This window comes from Danio rerio, chromosome 12 (assembly GCF_052040795.2).
Source record: "Danio rerio strain M-AB ecotype USA chromosome 12, GRCz13ab, whole genome shotgun sequence".
NCBI classification, from domain to species: Eukaryota; Metazoa; Chordata; class Actinopteri; order Cypriniformes; family Danionidae; genus Danio; species Danio rerio.
This window is the reverse complement of record NC_141032.1, coordinates 36,253,728-36,275,601: the sequence shown is the minus strand read 5'-3', so window position 1 is coordinate 36,275,601 and position 21,874 is coordinate 36,253,728. Positions and strand designations below refer to the sequence as shown.

General features: G+C 34.8%; 2 protein-coding genes and 1 long non-coding RNA gene across 12 annotated transcripts in view; 1 reads left to right on the top strand and 2 right to left on the bottom strand.

Annotated features, from left to right (window-relative positions):
- llgl2 (LLGL scribble cell polarity complex component 2) overlaps positions 1-21,874 on the top strand; it is a 57,052-nt gene that overhangs the window by 3,643 nt on the left and 31,535 nt on the right.
- LOC147841449 (uncharacterized) lies at positions 6,771-10,613 on the bottom strand. 8 transcript variants are annotated; one of them, XR_015504336.1, is made up of 8 exons: positions 10,555-10,613; positions 10,090-10,162; positions 9,591-9,683; positions 9,305-9,442; positions 9,089-9,203; positions 8,604-8,653; positions 7,723-7,825; positions 6,771-7,417 (listed from the first exon to the last, which is right to left on the bottom strand). XR_015504336.1 is itself a non-coding variant. In XM_087276643.1 (8 exons), exons 5-8 carry the CDS (start codon positions 9,115-9,117, stop codon positions 7,268-7,270), a joined length of 306 nt encoding a protein of 101 aa, XP_087132769.1. In that variant the 5' UTR covers positions 9,118-9,203; positions 9,305-9,442; positions 9,591-9,683; positions 10,090-10,162; positions 10,555-10,613; the 3' UTR covers positions 6,771-7,267. The 8 variants fall into 8 exon arrangements, 3 of the variants coding, with proteins under 3 accessions (XP_087132769.1, XP_087132771.1, XP_087132770.1); XR_015504335.1 differs by having other exon boundaries at positions 9,111-9,203; XM_087276643.1 differs by having other exon boundaries at positions 8,604-8,649; positions 9,111-9,203.
- LOC147841448 (uncharacterized) lies at positions 11,265-13,200 on the bottom strand. The gene is made up of 4 exons (XR_015504340.1): positions 13,072-13,200; positions 12,351-12,408; positions 12,182-12,244; positions 11,265-12,074 (listed from the first exon to the last, which is right to left on the bottom strand). It is a non-coding gene; the product is annotated as an uncharacterized LOC147841448 (long non-coding RNA).

Below are 21,874 nucleotides of genomic sequence, written 5' to 3'. Positions count from 1 at the left end.
GTGCAGCACATTTAAATTTAATTTAATAGTATTTACTATATTTTTTCCAGGCATTTATATTGTCAAAATTAGAAATGGAAAACAGTTTTTTAACATTTTACCAGAAGCGAGTCCACTTTAACTTTCCTAACCATTAAATAGTTGTGCATAAATTGAGCTTGAGACTTTTGGCCACTGGATTTTTATGCATTTGTTGCTGAATTATCTTTCAAAGTAGAGATGCTCAAACTAGAGCCTGCAGGCCAAAGTTGGCCTGTGGTAACCTTTGATTTGGCCCACCATCCCATCTGAGAAGAGAGGAAGAATTATAGGGATGGATTAGAAATTGTTTTTTCAAATTTGAAAGCTAACTGAAATTAAATGAGGTAAATTAATCAGATTTAGTTTAAATGTATATAGTCACCCAACGGATGGAGAACAAATGAAGCCAAAGGCAGATTCTGCTTGACTAATGTATTCAACATTGAACTCCTCTGTGCTATAAATGTGATTGTTTGTTTTTATTGCAATAAGTTCTCATTTTAAATGTTATACTGCATTAGTTAATACGATTTAAAGTAGTGTTTTTTAAATAATTAGGAATTTATGCATGGCAATTAATGTAATATAGTTTGGTATTTTTATATTTGGCCCACGTCTCTTTGGCCCACAGTTTGAGCACCCCTCTTTTAAAGAGATAGTTTACCCCAAAATGAAAATCATTTATACTCCTTCATATGGTTTTAAACCTTTATTAGGACTTTTATCTTCCTATTGAACTTATTCATCCTATTTTACAATAATTTTTCCTGCTATTATTCCCAAAGACACTAAATAATAAAAGCTTGTATTGGTTGATATTTGGAATTTGGTTCTTGGATTTGCATTTGTATAAAGAACCAGACCATCCTTGAATATTTAACATAATAGGTTTATACCCAACCTTAAGCATACTTTACAGCTCACACTCTCGGTTTGGTTCTTTAGGTCCAGTTGTGACGGACCAAAGAAAGAAAGGGATACATTTGGCCATTCTTTTTTCTTTTTAAAGCCCAAATTTTGCAATACCAACATACTAAAATAGACTTTTATGACGTATATTTTACCACTGAAACATCCAAAACAAAGCTGTGTGTTGGGTTAAACACAGTCGGTGTATTTGCACCCATATAACGATTTTTGTTTCATCTGTTGACAAATCATGAATGGCTAATAATAAATGTGTAACCGAGTCCAAAGTACCACAGTGTCAGTTATTCCTCCATTACGCACAAACTTGAACTATACTATAATGTATGTACACAATTTTGTGGGATGTAAATGAAAACAACGGTCCCAACGTATTTCCTGTTTTACATTTTAATTTCTATAGCTTCCGAGAATCCAAAATGAGCCTCATGTGAATAAATAGCTGTGTGATAGCTGTTTTACTTTAAGTTATGATTGAATTTCCTCTAGTTACAGTTATGAAATAGCTAACAAGCAGGAAGTGTTCAGGGGCCAATTTCTATGGAATTATTAAACTATAATGTGCAATGTTGGAAGAAAAAGCAGGCATACTTGAGCATTTTCCTGTCTTATGCCTTCATGTCCTGTTTTTGGTTTATTTAGCTGTCTGTATTGCATTCCTTTTAATTGTACCAAGTATGCACAGCCTATTGATCCCAAACATTTGAACAGTTGTATGAAAATTTACTTAATTTACACTTTTTTTTATTGGTTAAATTTCATTTTTGCCTGCCCCAATTTCATAACAACCCTAATTTTCTTGCTCATCCACGGTCATTAAGTCTCTGCTGTGCAGGGGAACTTGAACTTGTTGAGTTGAGATAATGAAGAGCTGCAGATAGACAATAACTGTTTACAGAAAGTGGTTTAGGTGTGGTAGAACTCTGTCTTGGTATTTACCTTTTACCAAACGTGACACTTGCAGGGCTCATATCAGATGAAATTAGTTTTGTAACCAGTCTGATATACCAATTTGAAACGTTCGGGTGTAAATGTGGTTTTAACGCTTAACGTCAGAGAAGACAGGAAAGGCTCGAGTCTGGGGACTGACATCCTGTGACGGACCACACCCTGCAGCCATAGTAGACAAGATCTTATTTTTTTTTAAACAGAGAGGAAGACAAGGTAAACAAAGGCTTCTCACTTCCACAGTAACAAACGGTCGGCGTGGATGATAGCATGCAGGGAGAAATCTGCTTTACAATGACCAGTATGAGAATGAGAGGAAGTTCATCCAACACTTCCTCATCCTCTCCAGCTGCACTTTTTTTAAACACCATGACTTTTGTCTGACTGGGTTGGGCATTTTTGACCCAAAAGAAATGCACCTCGTCTGTGATCTATCCGTTAGTCATAAGTTACTTATTGTGGACTTTGTTATATTGAGCAGCTGCGATTATCTTTTATGACATTAGTGACTGCTGCTAAATGTACAGGCTTGAGGACAGTGCTGTGGTGTCACTATGCATGATGTCATATAAATGCATTTTAGGCTTTGTCTTTTTTCCTGTCATACGCATCATGTTTTTAATTGTCTGAAATTTTAGTACAGTTATAGCAATGGAAGTTTCAGCTGTAATTAGGTCTGTCACGAGAAGGAATTTTTGTTGTGCGATATATTGTCAGTAATTGTTGTGATGAGCATGATTGTATAACAGCATAATAATGCAAATAGCTATAAACACTTTAAAATACTTATCACTCTTAAGGTTATTTAGATTCTATTATTTGATGTTAAGATTTAAATGTCCTATTATGTATACTTTTCAATGTCCTATTAAGTAAATGACCAATTATAAACTTTGACACGGGTTAGGTAGAATGTAAATGTCAATGTAAAATGGCTTTAACGCTATTTGTGAATTAGTAAATGTATATTGCAATGGCAAAAATTGTTAAAGTTATCTCCAAGTTTTGCACGACAAGTCGATATATTGATTATTATGACAGGCCTAGCTGTACCAGCTATTTTTAGTTTAATAATATTAAAGTAAAAGGACAATAAAGACAATCATGTCTTGGTCGTCAATAAATGCTGATTCTTTTTTCCTGATTTAAAAAAAAAAATCACAATTTCCAAAAATATTAAGCAGGTCATCTTGTAGAATGTTGATGATAATAATAAGAAATGTTTCTTGAGTAGGTATACCGTGGTCCCTCATTATTCATGGGAGTTACGTTCTAAAAATAACCCACAATAGGCGAAATCCATAAAGTAGTCCGCCTTATCTTTTACAATTACTATAGATGTTTTAATGCTCTAAAACCCCTCACTATATATTTTATAAACTTTTCTCCGACAGGCATTAACATCTTCACTTTTTTCTCTCTCTTTTAAAACTCTCAAAGTTTAAACCTTCGTAGAAAAATGAGTTCAGTATTATAGAATGAAACTAAAGATCAAAACCATTTGATCTTCATTTATTTCATAGTGGTGCCCAACAGCCGCGTAACTTCTACCTTCCTTCAGCATGTCCAGAAGTTCAACCTTTTGTTTGATGGTTAGCGTCTTACTCTGCCTTTGGGTGCTATTGCAGGTGCCTTTGACGGTGGAGAACGTTTCGTCGACATTGAGCGGAGAAAACTTGCAAACATACAGGACAGCAATTCAGTCACACTGCTAGCAATAGAAGATTCATGTACATTTAGCAAGCTGAACGCATTCTGTACTGTACAGGAGACACAGCACAGAGGAGCATGATTGACAATGGTCTACAGCCAGTCAGAGTGCAGAACACAATGCGCTAATCAGGACGCAGAACACAATATGCTGTAGAAAAAAAGCATGTGAAATTGCACGAAAAAAAATCTGCAAAACTACAAGGCTGCGAAAAGTGAACCGCATTATAAGCGACCATTGTATTAAAAAGATTTCTGAATTATCATTTAACACTAAATAGGCTGGAGAAACCATGCTGAGCATGCCATTTTTAAATTTAATTTAACTTTACTTTGACTTGTGTTTTTAATCAAATAGTTGCAGCCTTGACAACCTTTTCAGAAATCTAAACAGTTGAATGGAAGTCTGGATTTTTCCAAGAGTAAATTGTATGCGTTTATTGGATGTGGCCGGTGGAAATGTTAGGAGGACAAGGTGACATCTAAAACACTGCAGAAAATTGATTCTCGTTGAGCCCTGATGCGTGTATCAAGAGCCTCTATGTACTCCTAATATCCCAAAACAGAGGTCTTTCAAAAGTTTAATCTCTGTATCCACATCGGCATCTCGTGGCGGTTAAACTGGTTTACATTCATATTTGCATGCAGTTTTTTTCCTCTTAATAGGGGTGTAGCTGAAGAGGATTGCAGAGCTTGACCTATTTGTACTTTGTTGCCTTTCTCTTGACCTCGTATGTCATTTAATTAATCTCTTAATTTCCATGTTGAATCTAAAAATGTGAATGTGTACAATTCTTCTCTCTTTGAATGACGTATTTAACTAAGCAGCTGAAGTGGGGTGTCTGTGCATTGTGTTCACTGACAGTCCCACGCTCGTGTCAGGACAGGTTCTCCACTTTTGTCTTCTCCTCTGATCTCGGTTTCCTGCTGGATGCTATGCTGAGAATGTAGTGATGTCACCAGTGATGTGGTTAGCTGGAACGATTTGCTGTCAGACTGACGGTTTAGCTGAAATAACTGATTCGAAGCTATGAGAAGTATTTCTGATTCGAAAGAATGTAGCTTTATTAGTTGTGTTTGCTGAGGAGGCACTATTGCTTATAGAATTATAGAAGTCAAGATGAGCTTTTTACATTTTTGACCCATTTTTTAGGTCAATTTAAGAACTCAAAACTTTATTGTTAGTCTAAAAATAGCATGAATTGAGACCTAAATTTAGAAGCCAAGCGTTGAAAATATTTCAATATGCAAATCATTTCTTTTTACTTTCACAAACCGTCACGCGTATTCAATTGTGTCTATGTGAGGAGGTCAACACAGGGCAGGAAAATAGTCTTTTTTTTTTGTAAATTAGGATGTTTTTTGCGGTAAAAAAATCTTGATTATAAGTGGGTAGATGTACAAAACTTAAAAAAAAAAGTCCAACAATATTGTTGTAAATAATGTTCAGTTTCTTGCACAGACTGATTGTTTGGCTTCATAACACAATAAAATATCATCACGTGTCACAATCATGAGTTTTATTTTGTGCTTTGTGTTTTTTAACTTTCATAATTCACCAGTATAGCTATTAATTTGCATTGTGAACCACAGTTTCGGCTAAAATCTTCTTGAATGTCTTGCTGAAGAAAAAAAAGACACCTATATTAAGTTGTCTGAGGTTGAAAAATACCATTTTAATGTCTTTCATGAATGTCTTTGAGTAGTATACAAATTTATAGATGATTTGTATACAATTTGTATTTTTGTATATGCATTATATGTTAGGGCTAATGAAGCTATTTCACTTTTTTTAGTCTTAATTTAAGAAGTAAATGGCATGTAGTTGCAATGCAACTGTTAATCAACACAATGCAGTAAATTAAGTCTTACCATAATAAGTTATTAATAATAGAATATTATTATTACTTTTAATTACTAGCAAGGCACAATAGTAGATATTAACAAGCGTGCAGATTTTATTTTAAGTTTTTTTTAAGCATTTTGCAGTGTTTTTTTTTTAATATTGTGTCTCAGTTTTGAGAAAAGACAGGAAGTTTGGAGGGGAAAGAATCAAACTGCACAGGAAAAGGTTGTTATACTTGAACTCTGGTCAACTGAAGATTTCACCCACAAGACTATGGCATATTGACCTTGTTCCTCGAGTATGAGTGGGCGCACCCATTGGAATCTTTTTGGCTTGAGACATTCACTTCCATTGATTTTTAGATAGCTCGTTGTGCTGCTTGATATTGCAAACTGATGTATTCTTATTATATTAATCTTCCTGTTATGTATTGTCATAAATGCACTTGATTGTAAAGCAAGTGGTTTGACCGTTTTCTGACGTTTATTTTTCCTGGTCATTTCTCTCACAGGCAACTGAATTGGAAGTTCTAAAACAATCACAAAAGCGATCGCACTTCCGAATCTGAATCAATACCAAACTGAAATGAATGTGTGAATAAATGGTGTAAAACATATAATTATGTAATATTTCACATTTATTTTGGTCTTGTCAGTATACTCTAAATTTTTGCATTAATGTTGAAGCTTTTAATACTAATAATATATAATAAAAAAATGTCTTTATCTTATAAACGTGATTTTGGGTTATTATGTTAAGTATCGCTCTTTAAAAGATGCTGGTTTTATTATAAACTTTATTTTATGATTATGTAAATTTCACATACTCATCCAAGTTTGCCAAAAGCAACCTCTCTTCATGGTGCTAGAAAAAGAGATTAAAATGTAAAAGTGATTTCTAAAACAGAACAACAGTTAAAACATTTACATAAAAATGTTTGTACACTCACAGAAATATTTCATCCAAAAATTAAGATTTATGTAATTTTATTACATGACAAATTCCCATTTATATTTTTTTCATAATTTTAACACAAATCTACCAAATAAACTTTATACTATTTATTTTCATAAGGATAATAAAACCTATTTATTTTAAATGCATAATCCTCAGGTTTACGTAATTAGTTCATGTAAAGTGTAATTATTCTAAATTAATAATAAAAAGTGTATTTATTTAAAATACACAAAGTTTATTGTATAAATTGCATAATAATTAAGATAACTAAATCGGGGTAACTAAAAAATATAAATAACATTTATTTGAATCATGTTTAATGTATGCTTATATACTAAACCAAATCAAACAATGCATCACATTGAATTAGACCAACTGGAAAATTCCAGATTTATTTATATTTATCTTTTATACAAAACTCTGGATTGAGCCAAGTTAACATCAGCCAACATTTAGGAAACCATCCATATGAACCCACTTACACAGCCACACTCGAACATCACATGACTGCTTGGACACCCCAAAAAAATAAAAAATAAAAAATAAAACTGTACTCAGAGATCCATTTTCAGTTGCTAATTAACATATCATTATAGAACTAGGAAATCATTTTAACATATCTCTGGGTTGGAGCACAATGTGAAAAAAAATGGGTAGGGGCTGTATAAGTTATTATTTTTAGCCAAATCACTGGAGCAATTTCAGATTCAGTGTCTGTACTTTCGGGGAAAGCTTGGTTGAGTCCAGGTCCATCAGGATTTTCTGGTACACCTCAAATGTACACTTCAGGCTTTTAGGGTAGTTAAAATTGAGCGCGTAGATCAGGCCATATAACATAACCCATGCATGAGTGACACTCTACAGGTTGTGGAGAACCTCCACACCTTCCAGCACAACACGGACATCAGTGAAGCGTCCATCACCTTGACCATGATCCTTTGATTGTACTTTGTAGATGCCCATGGTCTTTCCTGCCATGTCTTCCTCTGCCTCTCTGGATTCAATGTCCTGGAATGTATAAACACACACTTATAATATTACACACACACGCATGCACGCACACATACGTACATCTTTTCATTAAAGCAGACAGCATATATGCATTCATGAGAACGGAATGGATGCAAGTTCAGGATAATGACCTTAAGACCTGATCACCCCCTAAAAGCCTGGAAAAATAAAAGTCACAAGGCTGTGGATAATAAGTTAACAACAACACAATGCATTTTTATCTCCAGTTGTGCAATTTCCTATTAATGTAACAACAACAATATAATATCTGAAAATTATACAAGTATTAGTCTTGTTCTCACTTGATTATGGGTCAACCCTTCACTTGGGGTGAGGTTTTCTATTTTAGAACGGAGGGATTTCCGGGGAGACTGCAGAGATTTTTCTTCCAATGAAGCCATTAACCTGCCACAAAAAAATGCAGTTAAAAAAAGTTAACTAAAAATGGAGACGCTTCTCATGAATGCTGTGCAACGTTCTGCCAATGTAACAATTTATAATCTGACAATCAAGTCAGGATGAGTGTAGTATGTTCATCAAGCCTGAAACTTAAAGGGATAGTTCACCCAAAAATAAAATTTTTACTTACCCTCGTGTTGTTCCAAATCCATATCAGCTCTGTTTATCTTCAGAACACAAATTAAGATATTTTGGATCTGATCCTCCCATAGACACCACTGAAAGTGCACATTCAAATTACACAAACCTACTAAAAACATAGTTAATGTAGTCCATGTGACATGGGTCACTCAATTTTAACATGATAAAGCAACAAGAATACTTTTTGGCTGAAAAAATTATAAAAATAAAGACTTTATGTTTGTGGACTTTAAATTGTGCATTTTCAGTGATGTCTATGGGAGGATCAGAAAGCTCTCAGATTAAACCCAAAATATCTTAATTTGTGTTCCAAAGATGAATGGAGGTGATACGGGTTTGGAACAACACGAAGGTGAGTAATTGATGACAAACTTTTCATTTTTGGGTGAACTATCCCTTTAAGAGTTCCATCCTGATGAAGCGGTTTCTTCCAATGAAATTACTCTAATAAACCGCAGGTGCACCATGACGTCACTTACTGCTATAAAGCTCCTATCATTACATAAAACGATAGAGTTTACTCCACATCCATTTGCCCCAACAGTAAAAAGATCCATGCTTTTAATTGTATTGCTTTATTTACCTTTTGACATTGGGCTTTGGCTTCACTGACTGCCTCAGATCCTCCACTACCTTTTGAGAGAGAGAGAGAGAGAGAGAGAGAGAGAGAGAGAGAGAGAGAGAGAGAGAGAGAGAGAGAGAGAGAGAGAGGGCGAGACAAAGAAGAATAATTATCTCCTTGTTTTTCTGTATAGACAGCAACCATAATTATACTAAAAGGTGTGCTAATAAATGAAGACAGAAATTACAATATTTTGTAAACTACATTGTTAAAAAAATACAAGAACCCACCAAAATCTAATTTTATATATTTTTAAAATCTATGTTACACCTGTAAGATAACAAGTGAATACAAAAGAAAGAAAGGAGAAGGAGAGAAGGACTGTACAGTGGGGGACAACAGTGAAAGAGCAGGAGGGAGAGAAAAAGAGACTAAGAGGACAGTAGGGTGGAGACTGAGGTAGGGAGAGGGCAAATAAAATGGAAAACAGCTGATTAGTCCTTTACCTTTACTAAAATGTCCACATACTTGCCATATCTTCAGAGACGACAAGAAGGCTTCCTTGTGCGTGATGTTCTCAAGGCGCTTGAGTTCGTAAGCAGACAGTCCAGAACATGCATCCTGATGATACAAGGCACTTCTTAATAAACATTTCCAAAATCATATCAATGCAGTAAAATCATTTCAGTTTCATGAGCACTAGGAAATGTCTGTGTCATCACCTTGTTGTTTAGGCGAAGATTGTTGTTTCTGGTGGAGAAGGGGCATGTGGGTGCCAGAACCCAGACAACTTCATCTTCAGGTTCCTCTGGACCAAGCGGATTTCATTCCCTCAGAGTGACAGCTCTACCACCATTTACCTTGCATGATTTTTTTTATTCAAAACAACCCAATGGACTCAATGTTGAAATACTGGTGGTCAATGTGTCCTAATGTCCATTCCATTCTCATGAACAATCCATATTATCTAGATGAAAAAAATTACTGGCACACTATTCTGATACATACCACATATTCTTTACCAAGTGTGTCCAGGTCTTCATTGAGGTAGATGCTCAGACAGCTCATCACACAATCTCGCCTCACATTGACATCTTCATTCTGTTAAAAGCCAACAGATTCAAAGACATTTATCTTCTTGACCACACCAATCACCTTGTTTTACACTGCAAAAACTAACAATCTTATAAAGTTTATTTGTAATGGAAACTCATTTTCAGGCTCTTTAAAATAAGATGATTGTTACATCTTTCTATCAAGCAAGTAAACTCCCATTGATTTCAGTTAATTTTAATTGTTGTTTAATTTTATTATTCTATATACAAGGCTTTACAGTATAAAATGCTAAAAGCAAGTTTCGATAACACTGATATTGTTTTATATAAATTTTAATCAATTTCAGCATTATATTGAAAATCTATTTTATATTACATTGACTGAACATTAATTAAAAGTTCATCTAATATGTTATACATGTTAACGTGTAGATCTTTTAACTTATACTTACAAAAATCTATGTTGCCACGTGGAGGTGAGAACACGGTGAGAGGAAAACTAAGAAAATACCACCAGTTACGTTTCTGGAAAAAAGAAAGTAAGAATAAAATAAGTGGTGTCATTCAGTTCTGTAATCTAACTAGCCGTAAAACAGCAAACATTAGCTTACATATTACAGTGACAATTCTTGACTTCAAATTCGATTCTCTTTATTTTCACAAACATAAAAACCAACAGCAATGGGTTAATTTGATTAATTGATGCATTTTAAAGTTGTTTGGCTAAGCTTACTGAAGTTATGATTCTAACGGGCATCTGTATTCTCCGGTAAACCAATGTACAATAAAACCGTTTAAAAAAATCACAAACTACATAAAACTTACCATAAATGGATTAATGTTATATACACTTGATGTTAAATAAAAAAATAATTACAACAGGAGCCATACAACAAAGGATGTTTCGGATTACTTACCAACATGTGTGTGACGGATTCCCACAATATCCCGAGGGCTTGTGTCCAGCAAAAATGATGTCATTTCCTGTTTCCAAATTGATTTTTTTCATAACTTTGATGAAAACCAATCACATCAACTTTAAATAACAGAATCTTGTTTGTTTTATAACTCTTATTATTCAAACAATGTTAGTATTTATTAACTAAATGCATTAAATAAATTGTATAATTGATTAAATCTTTTAGAGTATATTTACTTTTAATGTATAGATTTTAAAAATATTAGTTTTTAAATAAAGTCAAATAGATGTAAATGCATAAAAACTAACTCTGCCATGAATCATTTCTGTGAGTGTATACATGCATTTTCTGTAGTAAAAGTGTATTTAATAACTCTAGTTAATGACTAAACTTGGAAAAATGTGTAATATATTTATATGTACACTGTATAAAATGCAAGGTTCCACACAATCCATACATGCACTCAAAAAAATGATATGTTGGCGTTAATTAACTTTTTTTTGTCCACTGGTTCCACGTAACCGAGTTAAGTTACCTTTAAGAAAGAATATTAGTTTTAGTGAACTTAAGTTAGTTACATAAAGGTAATGTAATGTTGTTTAGTTCAATCAACGTAACATTTATAATTTAGCTTTAATCAATGTAGTTATTTAAGTTCAATTTTTTCTAAAATTTATATTGTTATGTTTAACCAAATAAAAAAACAGTTTCTGTTTCATTGAGTTTATTCAATAGCATTTTTACAGATTTACACATTTTCCAGCAATAAAATGATTGTCAAAATCCAAATACTGTCTTTATCTGTATCTCAACTTATTACAATAAGTTAAAATATTAATACTATTAAAATAATAGTAATACAAGTATGAAATAAATTGAAAACAATAAATGATTTAAAAATATGCTTACAAAAACATCATAAAATACACTTTTCAAAATAATACTTTTCATATATTACAAAAAACATTCAAAAATAATATTCTGCCTTCAAATGATTTATCAAAAATATACTTAGAAAAATTAAGTCTTCTTTTGTAAACTATACTGTACCTTCTTTACACTGAAAAGGCAGATAACACTTCAGTTGTTCAAAGAAAGATTAACATTTTAAAGCAAAGTACATGATCAGCACTACACCATAAATTAGACCAACCATCACAGAACATGCAATAGCTAGACACATTCATCTCTCTGACACTTGCACCATTTATGCACATTTGCACCAGACACTTTCTTACAACCACTCCCTATATGTAAAAAACAAAACATTGTGCATGAAGTCTGCTTCACACAGGTGTGTGGGCTTGACAAACCACATGTAGAAGCATTCTTAATTCTTAAATTTTTTGTATAATTAGCACATCTTGGGTGTATCGCCTTTTCTTGTTGATTTGCTGAATGTGTCCTCAATTGTAAGTCACTTTAGACAAAAGAGTCTGCTAAATGTTAATGTAACTACTGTAGATTCATAAGGTGGTGTTGCACATCAAGGTTTGCGCTTCATCATGCCCAGCATCCTAAAAATATGAGGTAAAAAATTTAAATTTACCAACAGATCAAAGGAGACAGGTGGAATTGGTTTAAGAGGAAAATACAAAATGTTTTAAAAAATAAAATAGCTTACCATGTACTCCCTCACTTAGGGGCTTTAAGGATGCATTCACACCTTTTTTCCACTGGTGATGTTCTAAATAACATGAAATGACAATTAGTAATTTACTAAATAATTAGTAGTTAAAATTACTAGTAATTTTTACTGTACATCATTTTATAGGCATCTAAAGGCATAGTACCTGGATGATCCACAGTCTCCTCAGCCAGATATGGGACTTTAGAGGTTGAGCTGTAAACCTGTGAGGGAGAAAATAGATGTGAGTGAGCAAAGATTTAAATAATAAAATATAATAATATAAATAGCAAACTACTAAACTTAAAAATTTAAACGTGTTAGATGACCAAACAAATAAGCTTACATTAAATATGTCATCATGCTAGATGTCATCCTATTTAAGTGTCACATATGCTTGTCAAGATTTTTTTTTTAAGTTAACAGGCTTGAATACAATTAAATAATAAATAACAATGTGCCAACACCACATTTTAATTAATATTATGTAAGTTATCAAAACTGGCATTCAAACTGCTTGACACTGATTTAAAATAAAGACTATCAAATCAAAAAAAAAATCTAATCACTTTTATTGTCACGTTATCAGCAGCACGTGTGCTATGATGAGTGAAAAGCTTAGACTATTCTAACATGACAATTCATTACTACCAACGTTTGCAACTTTATTTTGGGGGAGTAAATATATACCAAGTATAAAATTTAACAGGAATGCAAAACAAACTATACATTTATCTGTCTATAATGTGGAAAAGACACAGGGAACATGGCAATTTCATAGCAATACTATACACAAACACAACAGAGTATTCCAAGAGAGTACATTTATGATTCAAATGTTGTCACAGCCTCTGTATAAATACATAAAAAGTAAAAAAAAATCTCACCTGTGTGTCCACATTGGGAAAAGCTTTGTGCACGTTCTCAATTTGTACTGTAATCTTCATCTTTTGATTCCCATAATATGGCGCCGAGCTGAGAGTGATCGTTGTGGTTTGAATCTTCTTACTTCCTGTGTTGTTTTGAAACTGCGCATGTGCAGATATTACTCCACCTATTGACCAAAATGCAGTACTGCAGAAGCAACACAACTCCCTTTCATTCATGTTAATTAAGCAAGCTGTTTAAATGTGAAAACTTACTTTTTCTAATTTTTTCCAACACAACACTTTTATTTTTAATACACAAACATAAGTGAATTGTTTAATTTAAACATAGTTACATTCTTTGAACCAACTAAAGCCATAATTCATTTTTTTGAGTGTGTTGTCCCAACACAAATCAATAAGGTTAATTTAACACAACACAACAAACTTATGTGGATTGAACATAAAATTAAGTTGTTCCGAAGAAATCTCAATATATGTGTTGTTTCAGCTTATTTTAAATAAGTAGTTTGATCAAGCAAAATAAATATTTTTGAGAGTAATTTAATAATTGTGTACCCTCTCCTCTATTTCTTTTTTTCTTTTTCTTTTTAAATTATTATTTTTTTGTTTTTTGTTTTCTCATTAAATCCTGCTTGTTAATTAATGTGAAGTGATTTTTTTGTATAATAAAACACACACACACACACACACACACACACACACACACACACACACACACACACATCACCTTGTTGAGGTGAAAAGTTGTCCCATGAGTTGTGATGTTATGAGCGTGAGAGTGAATTTAGCACTAAAGATTGAAGGCAGGATTTGATTAGAACCGCACATCAAGTGCTTTGCAAACACCTGACAGGCAGAGTTGCACGTCACTCGTTTTGTGCAGGTGAGTGTAATGCAACCGATTTTTGCTTCACTGGAGTTCAGTTAAGTGAACACGATTATTAAGTGCCGCTTCCAAAACCAGAGGCTGCTACAACTGCAGCCACACGCATTAACCATGGCTCATAACATACTTTTATTTTTTCATTCATTCATTTTCTTGTCGGCTTAGTCCCCTTATTAATCTGGGGTTGCCACAGCGGAACGAACCACTTTTATTTTTTTATTTATTTATTAATTTTTTATATGTATTACGGCTTTTAACATCTGATGGAATAGCACTTTAGATATGTTTAAAGCCATAATCATCATAAACACTAATCAAATTAAGACGTGGAGTATTCCTATTTGAGTTGCATTGAAGTGCACTACAGACATGTAAATAACGTAATCAAACTATTACCATTATTTAGGACTTTTAGCTGCATTTTGCGACAAGATAAGATTAATGAAAAAAATTACATGATGAATTTTTTTAGTTCAATTTTGTGTAAAGGAGTTCAATTCTCATGTGAAATTGTACAGGGGAGAAGCCAGTCTGTAGAGTTTATAGCTATATACAGTATTTGGCAGTGTTTGCTGGTCCTTCATTAAAATAGAGGTAAAATAACATTACAAGTTGATTTAAAAAAGCACCTAAGTAATTTTGCAGTTTGTGATTTTTCTTCAGTTGAGTAAAATATTTTCCATTCATGTATTTCATCATTGAAGATTTCTTAAAAATACTGTAAAAATCTTGTCTCGTGGAGTGTCTTGTCACAACCCTAATATATGTATGTTAGAACTACTGTAGCTTTGTTCACCAAACAAGTGGATTCACATTGTAAACTTATTATTATTTTATTTTTATTTTTTTTACAAAATTCTATGCAGCAAATTAGCAAAAAATAACTAAAAGGGACAGGTCGTTGTGTTTTCTCACTAAGTAGAGGAACCTGATTTACGGAAACTGGCCACTAGAAACTGAAGCTTCAACACATGAAATGACATCAGATTATTTGGTTCTCTTTTTAACCATTGCTTTGTGCAACCAGTAATAGAAGAAGGAGTAGCACATGTAGTGGCCTACTGTAATAACAGTCGTCAAGCTGGGTGGGACGTTTTGGATCTGGCAAGACGGCTGTGTTTGTGTTGTGCTGTGTCATGAAATGAGTGTGCTGTCGGTCTCGAATGCATTGTTGGCGCACACAGGCTGTTTTTAAACTAAAAAGCAGTTGACCTCCTGACCAGTGGCTGCTATTTTCTGGCTGCTCTCCTGAGGGTATCAGGTCAAGTCCTGGCTAGTAACACTTCAACGAGATGCTCGTCAAACATGTTGACGTGTCTGCGTAACATGATGTCAACTCTCGCCGTGACCTTTAACTGAGGAATCTCTAAGCGTATTGATCTTTCGGTGGTGTCATTGTTTACCACAGGGATTTTTTTTGGGGGGTGGGGGGTTGGTTGTCTAAATAAAACATTGAGGGTTTTTGGTGCTTGGTGATTCAGGTTTTCAAAATCTATACCAGGATCTAAGTTTACCTTTTATTGGGTATTTAAACAAATGAGAGTAAATTTAGGACTAGGCATAACTAGTTTAACACTTTGTGCTACGAACGTGAATGATACCTCAGCTCATGTGACATTAGCAATTTAATTAAATTATGTTTTATAATTCCGGTAATTAGTTTGTAATCAAATTAATTATATTATAGTTCCGGTAATAAGATCATTCATTTATTTATTTTTTTTCGGTATTAGACCCTGTATTAATCCGCGGTCGCCACAGCGGAATGAACCGCCAACTTATCCAGCGTATGTTTTACACAGCGGATGCCCTTCCAGCTGCAACCCATCTTTGGGAAACATCCATACACACTCGTACACCACAGACAACTTAGCCTACCCATTTCACCTATATCACATGTCTTTGGACTGTGGGGAAAACAGGAGCACCCAGAGGAAACCCACGCAATCGCAGAGAGAACATGCAAACTCCACATAGAAATGCCAGCCGAGGCACAAACCAGCAACCTTTTTGCTGTGAGGTGACAGCACTACCTACTGCGCCACTGCGTCACCGTAATTAGATTATATGCAGAATAATTAAAGTATAATACTGGTATTATTAATCTATTCAATTAAATTTTTATAATTTTTTTTATTAGAATGTAAGTAAATTATACAAGCCATTATTAAAAACGTTTATTATATTTAAAAAATTCAATTAAATTACCATAATTGCATTATATTGTATAAACTATTAATATAAATAAAATTATTATATGTATGAGATTATATCTATATTTAAATTAAAAGGGGGCGAGGCTAAAACCAGAAATCCTGCCCTAAAAGGGGTGGGGCCTAAACTGAAAGTCCCACCCTAAAAGGGGCGTGCAGTCGGTCATCAATCAAATCTTTTGACAAGTAGTACATCAGATTTTCTTTCCATCATGCATATTAATGAAGTTGCACCTCATTCACAATAGAGCGCGCTGATTGGCGATCGATTGGGTCTTGACCCTGAAATTTGCTCGAAATAATGCAAAAACAACCAATTTTCACTTCTTTTGTGAAATATGTGTCCTAATAGTTTTTTTTAGTAATGTGGGACATATATATGACTGTCAACATCTCAAAATGATGTGTTTTGGTGTTTTGTGAACCCTTTACTATGTCTTTGTGTTGAAACCTGCTTCTAAGGAATGCTGAGTATTTGTAAAATATGATAAAATCATTGAAACTTGTGCCATGTACTTGGATGTAATGGATTTTAATGTGTGCATCATATAATTATGTAATAGTTAGGCAATAATTTTTAATGCAACAAACCATTGTCCCTGTTTTAGAGCTGCAGATTAATCAATACTTCCCCAGCTAATGTATCACGTCATTTTACATTCCACCGCCATGAATCTGTCGTCTGTATGGTTGAGCTGATTATGCGGCGTGTTTCTTTGGCGGCTGCTTAATTCCACATACCGTTTCTCCTTAATGTCTATGAACTCTCCACACAGACCTCCTACCTCTAATTTAAGCGAGTTACAGCCACTACTCCCACATCACTGCCCTCACATGCACCGCCGCCATAATTCCTCCCAGCGGGATTCAAAACAAACCACCGCTTATTTTTTTGTACCTCTAATTAACTCAGGATTAAATAGATGGAGGTGTAATATTGATCTCCAGGAGCATATTTCTCTGAAGCTGCTTCCAATGATCAATATGGTGCTCAATGATAGTTATAGACTCTAGTTCTGAATGAATTGTTTTTTTCTTCTCCCAACTTCTCTTCATTCCAGCTTTCCTGCTGAGCGTTTTCCCCCATAAAGCCAAGCTCACTCTTAAGTAGAAGACCTCCCACTTTACCATTGTCCCTAAAGCTAAGCTTAGAGTCTCTCTTTTTTGTTGTTGAGTTTCCTGACTGATTTCTTCAGGGTCCAGTAATACTTATATTTCTGGTCCTAAAAAAATAAGGAAATGCTTTTTTTTTTCGCCCTCTGGAAGCGTTTGTAACCACATGCTTGATGACTAAATGTTCTTGGCTAATATTGGCCATAATCACAGAAATATGTGTGTGAGTCACTGGGAAAGTTATGTTTGGAAAAGATTGATGTGCGGGAAAGCAGGGTCGCACTTCCTGTTGATATGCAAATGCATTCACACTCCACAAGGTGTGATGAATTATGATGGTATCCTTGTCTAGACACGCTCACAGAGGGGTTGTGTGACGTAACAAGTACCTGTTCGTTTTGAATGTGCAGTCCTTACTGTCAATGATCAATGTCATAGACTGTGGCTCATTGTTTGTTTTCTTCTTGTTTTTCTTGGCTGCATGCTGGTTGTCTTCTGTTTTACCCTTCAGAATTTCTGTTTACTTGCTGATATGAATGTGGATGTGTTGTGTACACACACTTTCAGTGAACATTGGCACTGTTTCCTCTTATTAACATCTAGCCTGATTTCAGGAAGTGGTTTCAGACGCAATACAGTCAGTGGCTTTGGGTGGATTGCCTCTCAGATCCTGCTTTTACCTGGTATTGAAATGCATTTTCAAGTGGATGACCCAACTAATGGGTGTATACAGGGTTCAAGTTTTACCACATCTAAAGTAAAGAAAAAAGCATAATATTGCTTTTATAGTCTAAGCTAGGGCTGCACGATATATTGTTTCAACATCTATAGCACAATATCTGCAATGTCAAGTTGGGATAATAATTAACCAGGAGCCACAGTTCACGTGATTTGTTGAATGCGGAATGGCGGAATGAACCACCAACTTATCCAGCAAGTTTTTACGCAGTGGATGCCCTTCCAGCCGCTACCCATCTCTGGGAAACATCCACACACACATTTACACACACACTCATACACTACGGACAATTTAGCCTACCTAATTCACCTGAACCGCATGTCTTTGGACTGTGGGGGAAACCGGAGCACTCGGAGGAAACCCACGCGAACGCAGGGAGAACATGCAAACTTCACGCAGAAACGCCAACTGAGCTGAGGCTCGAACCCGCAACCTTCTTGCTGTGAGGCGACAGCACTACCCACTGCACCACTGATCGCCCCATTGTAGTTTCACTCACATAAAAAAATGAATTGCAAAGTTTAATTATTCACTTTCTATACCTGAATACTGTTCGACTTCCTAGAAAATCATGAAGCATCAGTGGTTGTAATTAAGCCTGTGTAATTAATCGAAATTAAGTTGCAATTGTGATTTCAAATGTTGCGATTAGCTAATCACAAGAGGCTGCGATATGAAATGTATATGTATTATTTAATTTCCTCCACCCAGAGCAAATGCAGGACTGCCATCTGTGTGTGATATTCTTACTAGCCAATTGAGTGAGCACACTTGCGTTCTGCCCAATCAGAATTGCGCAACCAAACTGTGCGGAAAGCCCACAATAAAACAAACAAATAGGAAAGGGGGATAATGGCGTCTGCCACTTCAGAAGCATTAATAGACAAATTCATATCAAAGAAAAACAGCATGTCGTTAATATGGGAATATTTTGGTTTCGAAGTCACAGACACTGAACAAAAACTGGTCATTTGTAAGGGCTGTCGCAGAATTGTTGTCGCAGCATGAGGAAATACAACAACCAGCACCTAAAAAAGCACCACAGGCAGCTATACGAGGAGTGTCTTGCTAAAACATCAATTGAAAGTATTGTCAGTGACACTCAATCTAGTTGCTAGCAACAGCAAAGTACAACTTTAGAGTTGTTTGCAGCTGTTACACCATATGAAAAAACATCACGAAGGCACCAGGAGATAACCAACGCCATAACGTACTACTGTTTGCTCTAGAAAAATGAGTGTTTGATTTCTGAATATTTATAAACAAATTAAAGTTTGAGTTAGTTAATATCTTTTCAGTTTGTTTAACTAACACTCACTGCATTTTATCAGTAATAAGCTACAATAAAGAATATTGAGCTGATGCTTAACTACAAAATTAAATGACAAATAGAATTGAAATCGCAATATCTGTTAAAAAAAATAGATTCGGTATTTTCCCCAAATCACACAGCCCGAGTTGTAATTGTTGTATTTTATGCAGATGAACAAAATCACCCTATTTTTCTAAAGTATCAAATTATTCTGCAAATAGCACTAATCAAGTCATCTGTTGCAATTTTCAAGTCAATATATAATATAACACAAATTCACAGAGTGGAAGGATATTTGAAGGGTAATTAAATAAAGCTGGATAGCCAATGGCATGTTTCTGTTTCCAGCCACAACGATAAACACAGATTTAAGCTCCAGGTGAGAGAAACTGCCGTTTATTCACAGGCCATTGTGTATTGTTTGTAGTTTGAGTGGTCTGTTTAATGGAGAGCAGGTATAGCAGCCCCTCCTTTCTCTGTCCGTTTGAAAGAGGCTCTTTCTGATTCGGCTTTCCCAGAGCTACAGGTGTTTTCATCAGGTGCGGTTTGCCCTGAAGAGGGGAGGGACTATAGCACTGTTCAGCTCTGAACAAAAGCTGCTTCATTCAGGACTGCAGTATCCCTATGGGGGCTGGGCAGGGGAGAGAGTGGAAGAGGAACCAGGGGGGTGTAGTTTCTGCTAAAGCCCACAACTTCTTTCTTGGAATTTTTGATCCTATCAGATCCATTGTTTTGCTGAAGTACACACATAATAACCGTTTGCGAGCTCTGTTTGAAATGTACCCCCTTTGCAGTGCTTCAGTATGTGTCTTTGATTTTTATGCATTTTATTATTCTTAACCTGTATGACTCACTTTTTTGTGGCAGACAAAAAAGGAGATCTTTAGCTAAATGGAAATAATTCTTGCTTTTTACATCATTTCCATGATATTAACATACTGTAAACTTTAGTAACTTAGAAATCATTTTGACTAAGGTCTGTCTTTAAACACTGAAAGAGGACTACTGACGGTTTGAACTAACTTTGCCATCTGAATAAACTAACAAAGACCACTTATCGCTTACCAAGTCTGTAGAGGCAGGACAATCAACACCAACTCTACCCGCGTCTTTTATAAAAGGAGACGAGCAGCAAATCCGGATTTCACCAATTCCAGATGAGAAAAGCTCTCGGGTAAAAAACATTCCTTCGACATGTATTTTTGTTGCGTGTCGCATGCACTGTAATCCCCGAGTCCAGCTGCACTCTCATAGCAAGGAAAATGAAAACAAAACCTTCGATGCAGCAAATTATAAAAGCAACACTGACAACTCCAAACAATTCTTCTTTTTCCACTTGTTTTGGCAACACAACGTGTCGTCTCTCTGCTGTTTGAACACTGTACAGGTAAAAACAGTCTTTCAAAGCTATCATGCATATTAATGAAGCTGCACCTCATACACAACAGAGCGCGCTGATTGGTTTGAACAAAGCCTTTTCCGTGAATTAATGCTGCACACTCAGTGACGTCACGATGCACGGAAGTAGCTAATCGGTGTGACGCAGCTTCAAAAATTTGTTTCAAACTTGAAGAAAGAATTCACTCAAAATAACGCAAAAACAACCAATTTAACCAATATATGTGTTCTAATAGTCTTTATAGCAGCGTGGGACACGTATATGACTGGCAACATCTCAAAACATGTTTTGGTGTATTGTGACCCTTTAAATCTCCAGCATGTGCTTTCAAATGGGACATGGTTTACTACATAGTGTCATAGTTCACTGACAAGCAGTGTTGGGGTTAACGCATTACAAGTAATGCCATTTATGTAATGATATTACTCTTCCAAGTACCGAGTAAAGTAACACTGTACTTAAAATAAAGTAATAATATTAGAGTTACTTTTTAAAAAATGTAACACAAATTACCTTTGAATTTTAATTAATTAGCTTTAAAAAAAAATAATTGCTGTCATCACATTGAATCCCGCAATCGATGAACGAATGCAGGAACAGACAAAAACCAAGCTGGCTATGCCTTACATTCTGTGATGGAAGTTTTATTATTTTTTCAATCGATGAAAGGAAAGCAAAGAGGATTGTCTCAACGAGCAGTAATTTTACATCACTAATAAGACAAAAACGTACAAAATTAGCAAATGCACTGCTTTAAACTTTCATTAATCTGTATATACGACGTGTAGCTCTTATATTTTAATCAAAAATCAATTTCAATGAACTTTCTGCTACATCTGAAATGTTTTGAAAAATACCACATTTAATAACACTGGTTTACTCCAAACTTAATTACTTAAGTTGAGTGCCTGAAATAAAGCATGTGATTATTGGTCACACCGGTTCAGTAAAATCAGTTAAATCCTCTGTTTGATCTTCCGTGTTTTGTCTTTGTGGCGTATTTGCAGTTTCCAAGATTTACTACTGATCACAGAGCCGTGCTTCCTGACAAGATGTGCATGACAATTGTGGCTTTTGCTAAATCACGATTTCGATTCATTGTGCAATCTTAATCCTTACAACAAACAGAGCTGCATCA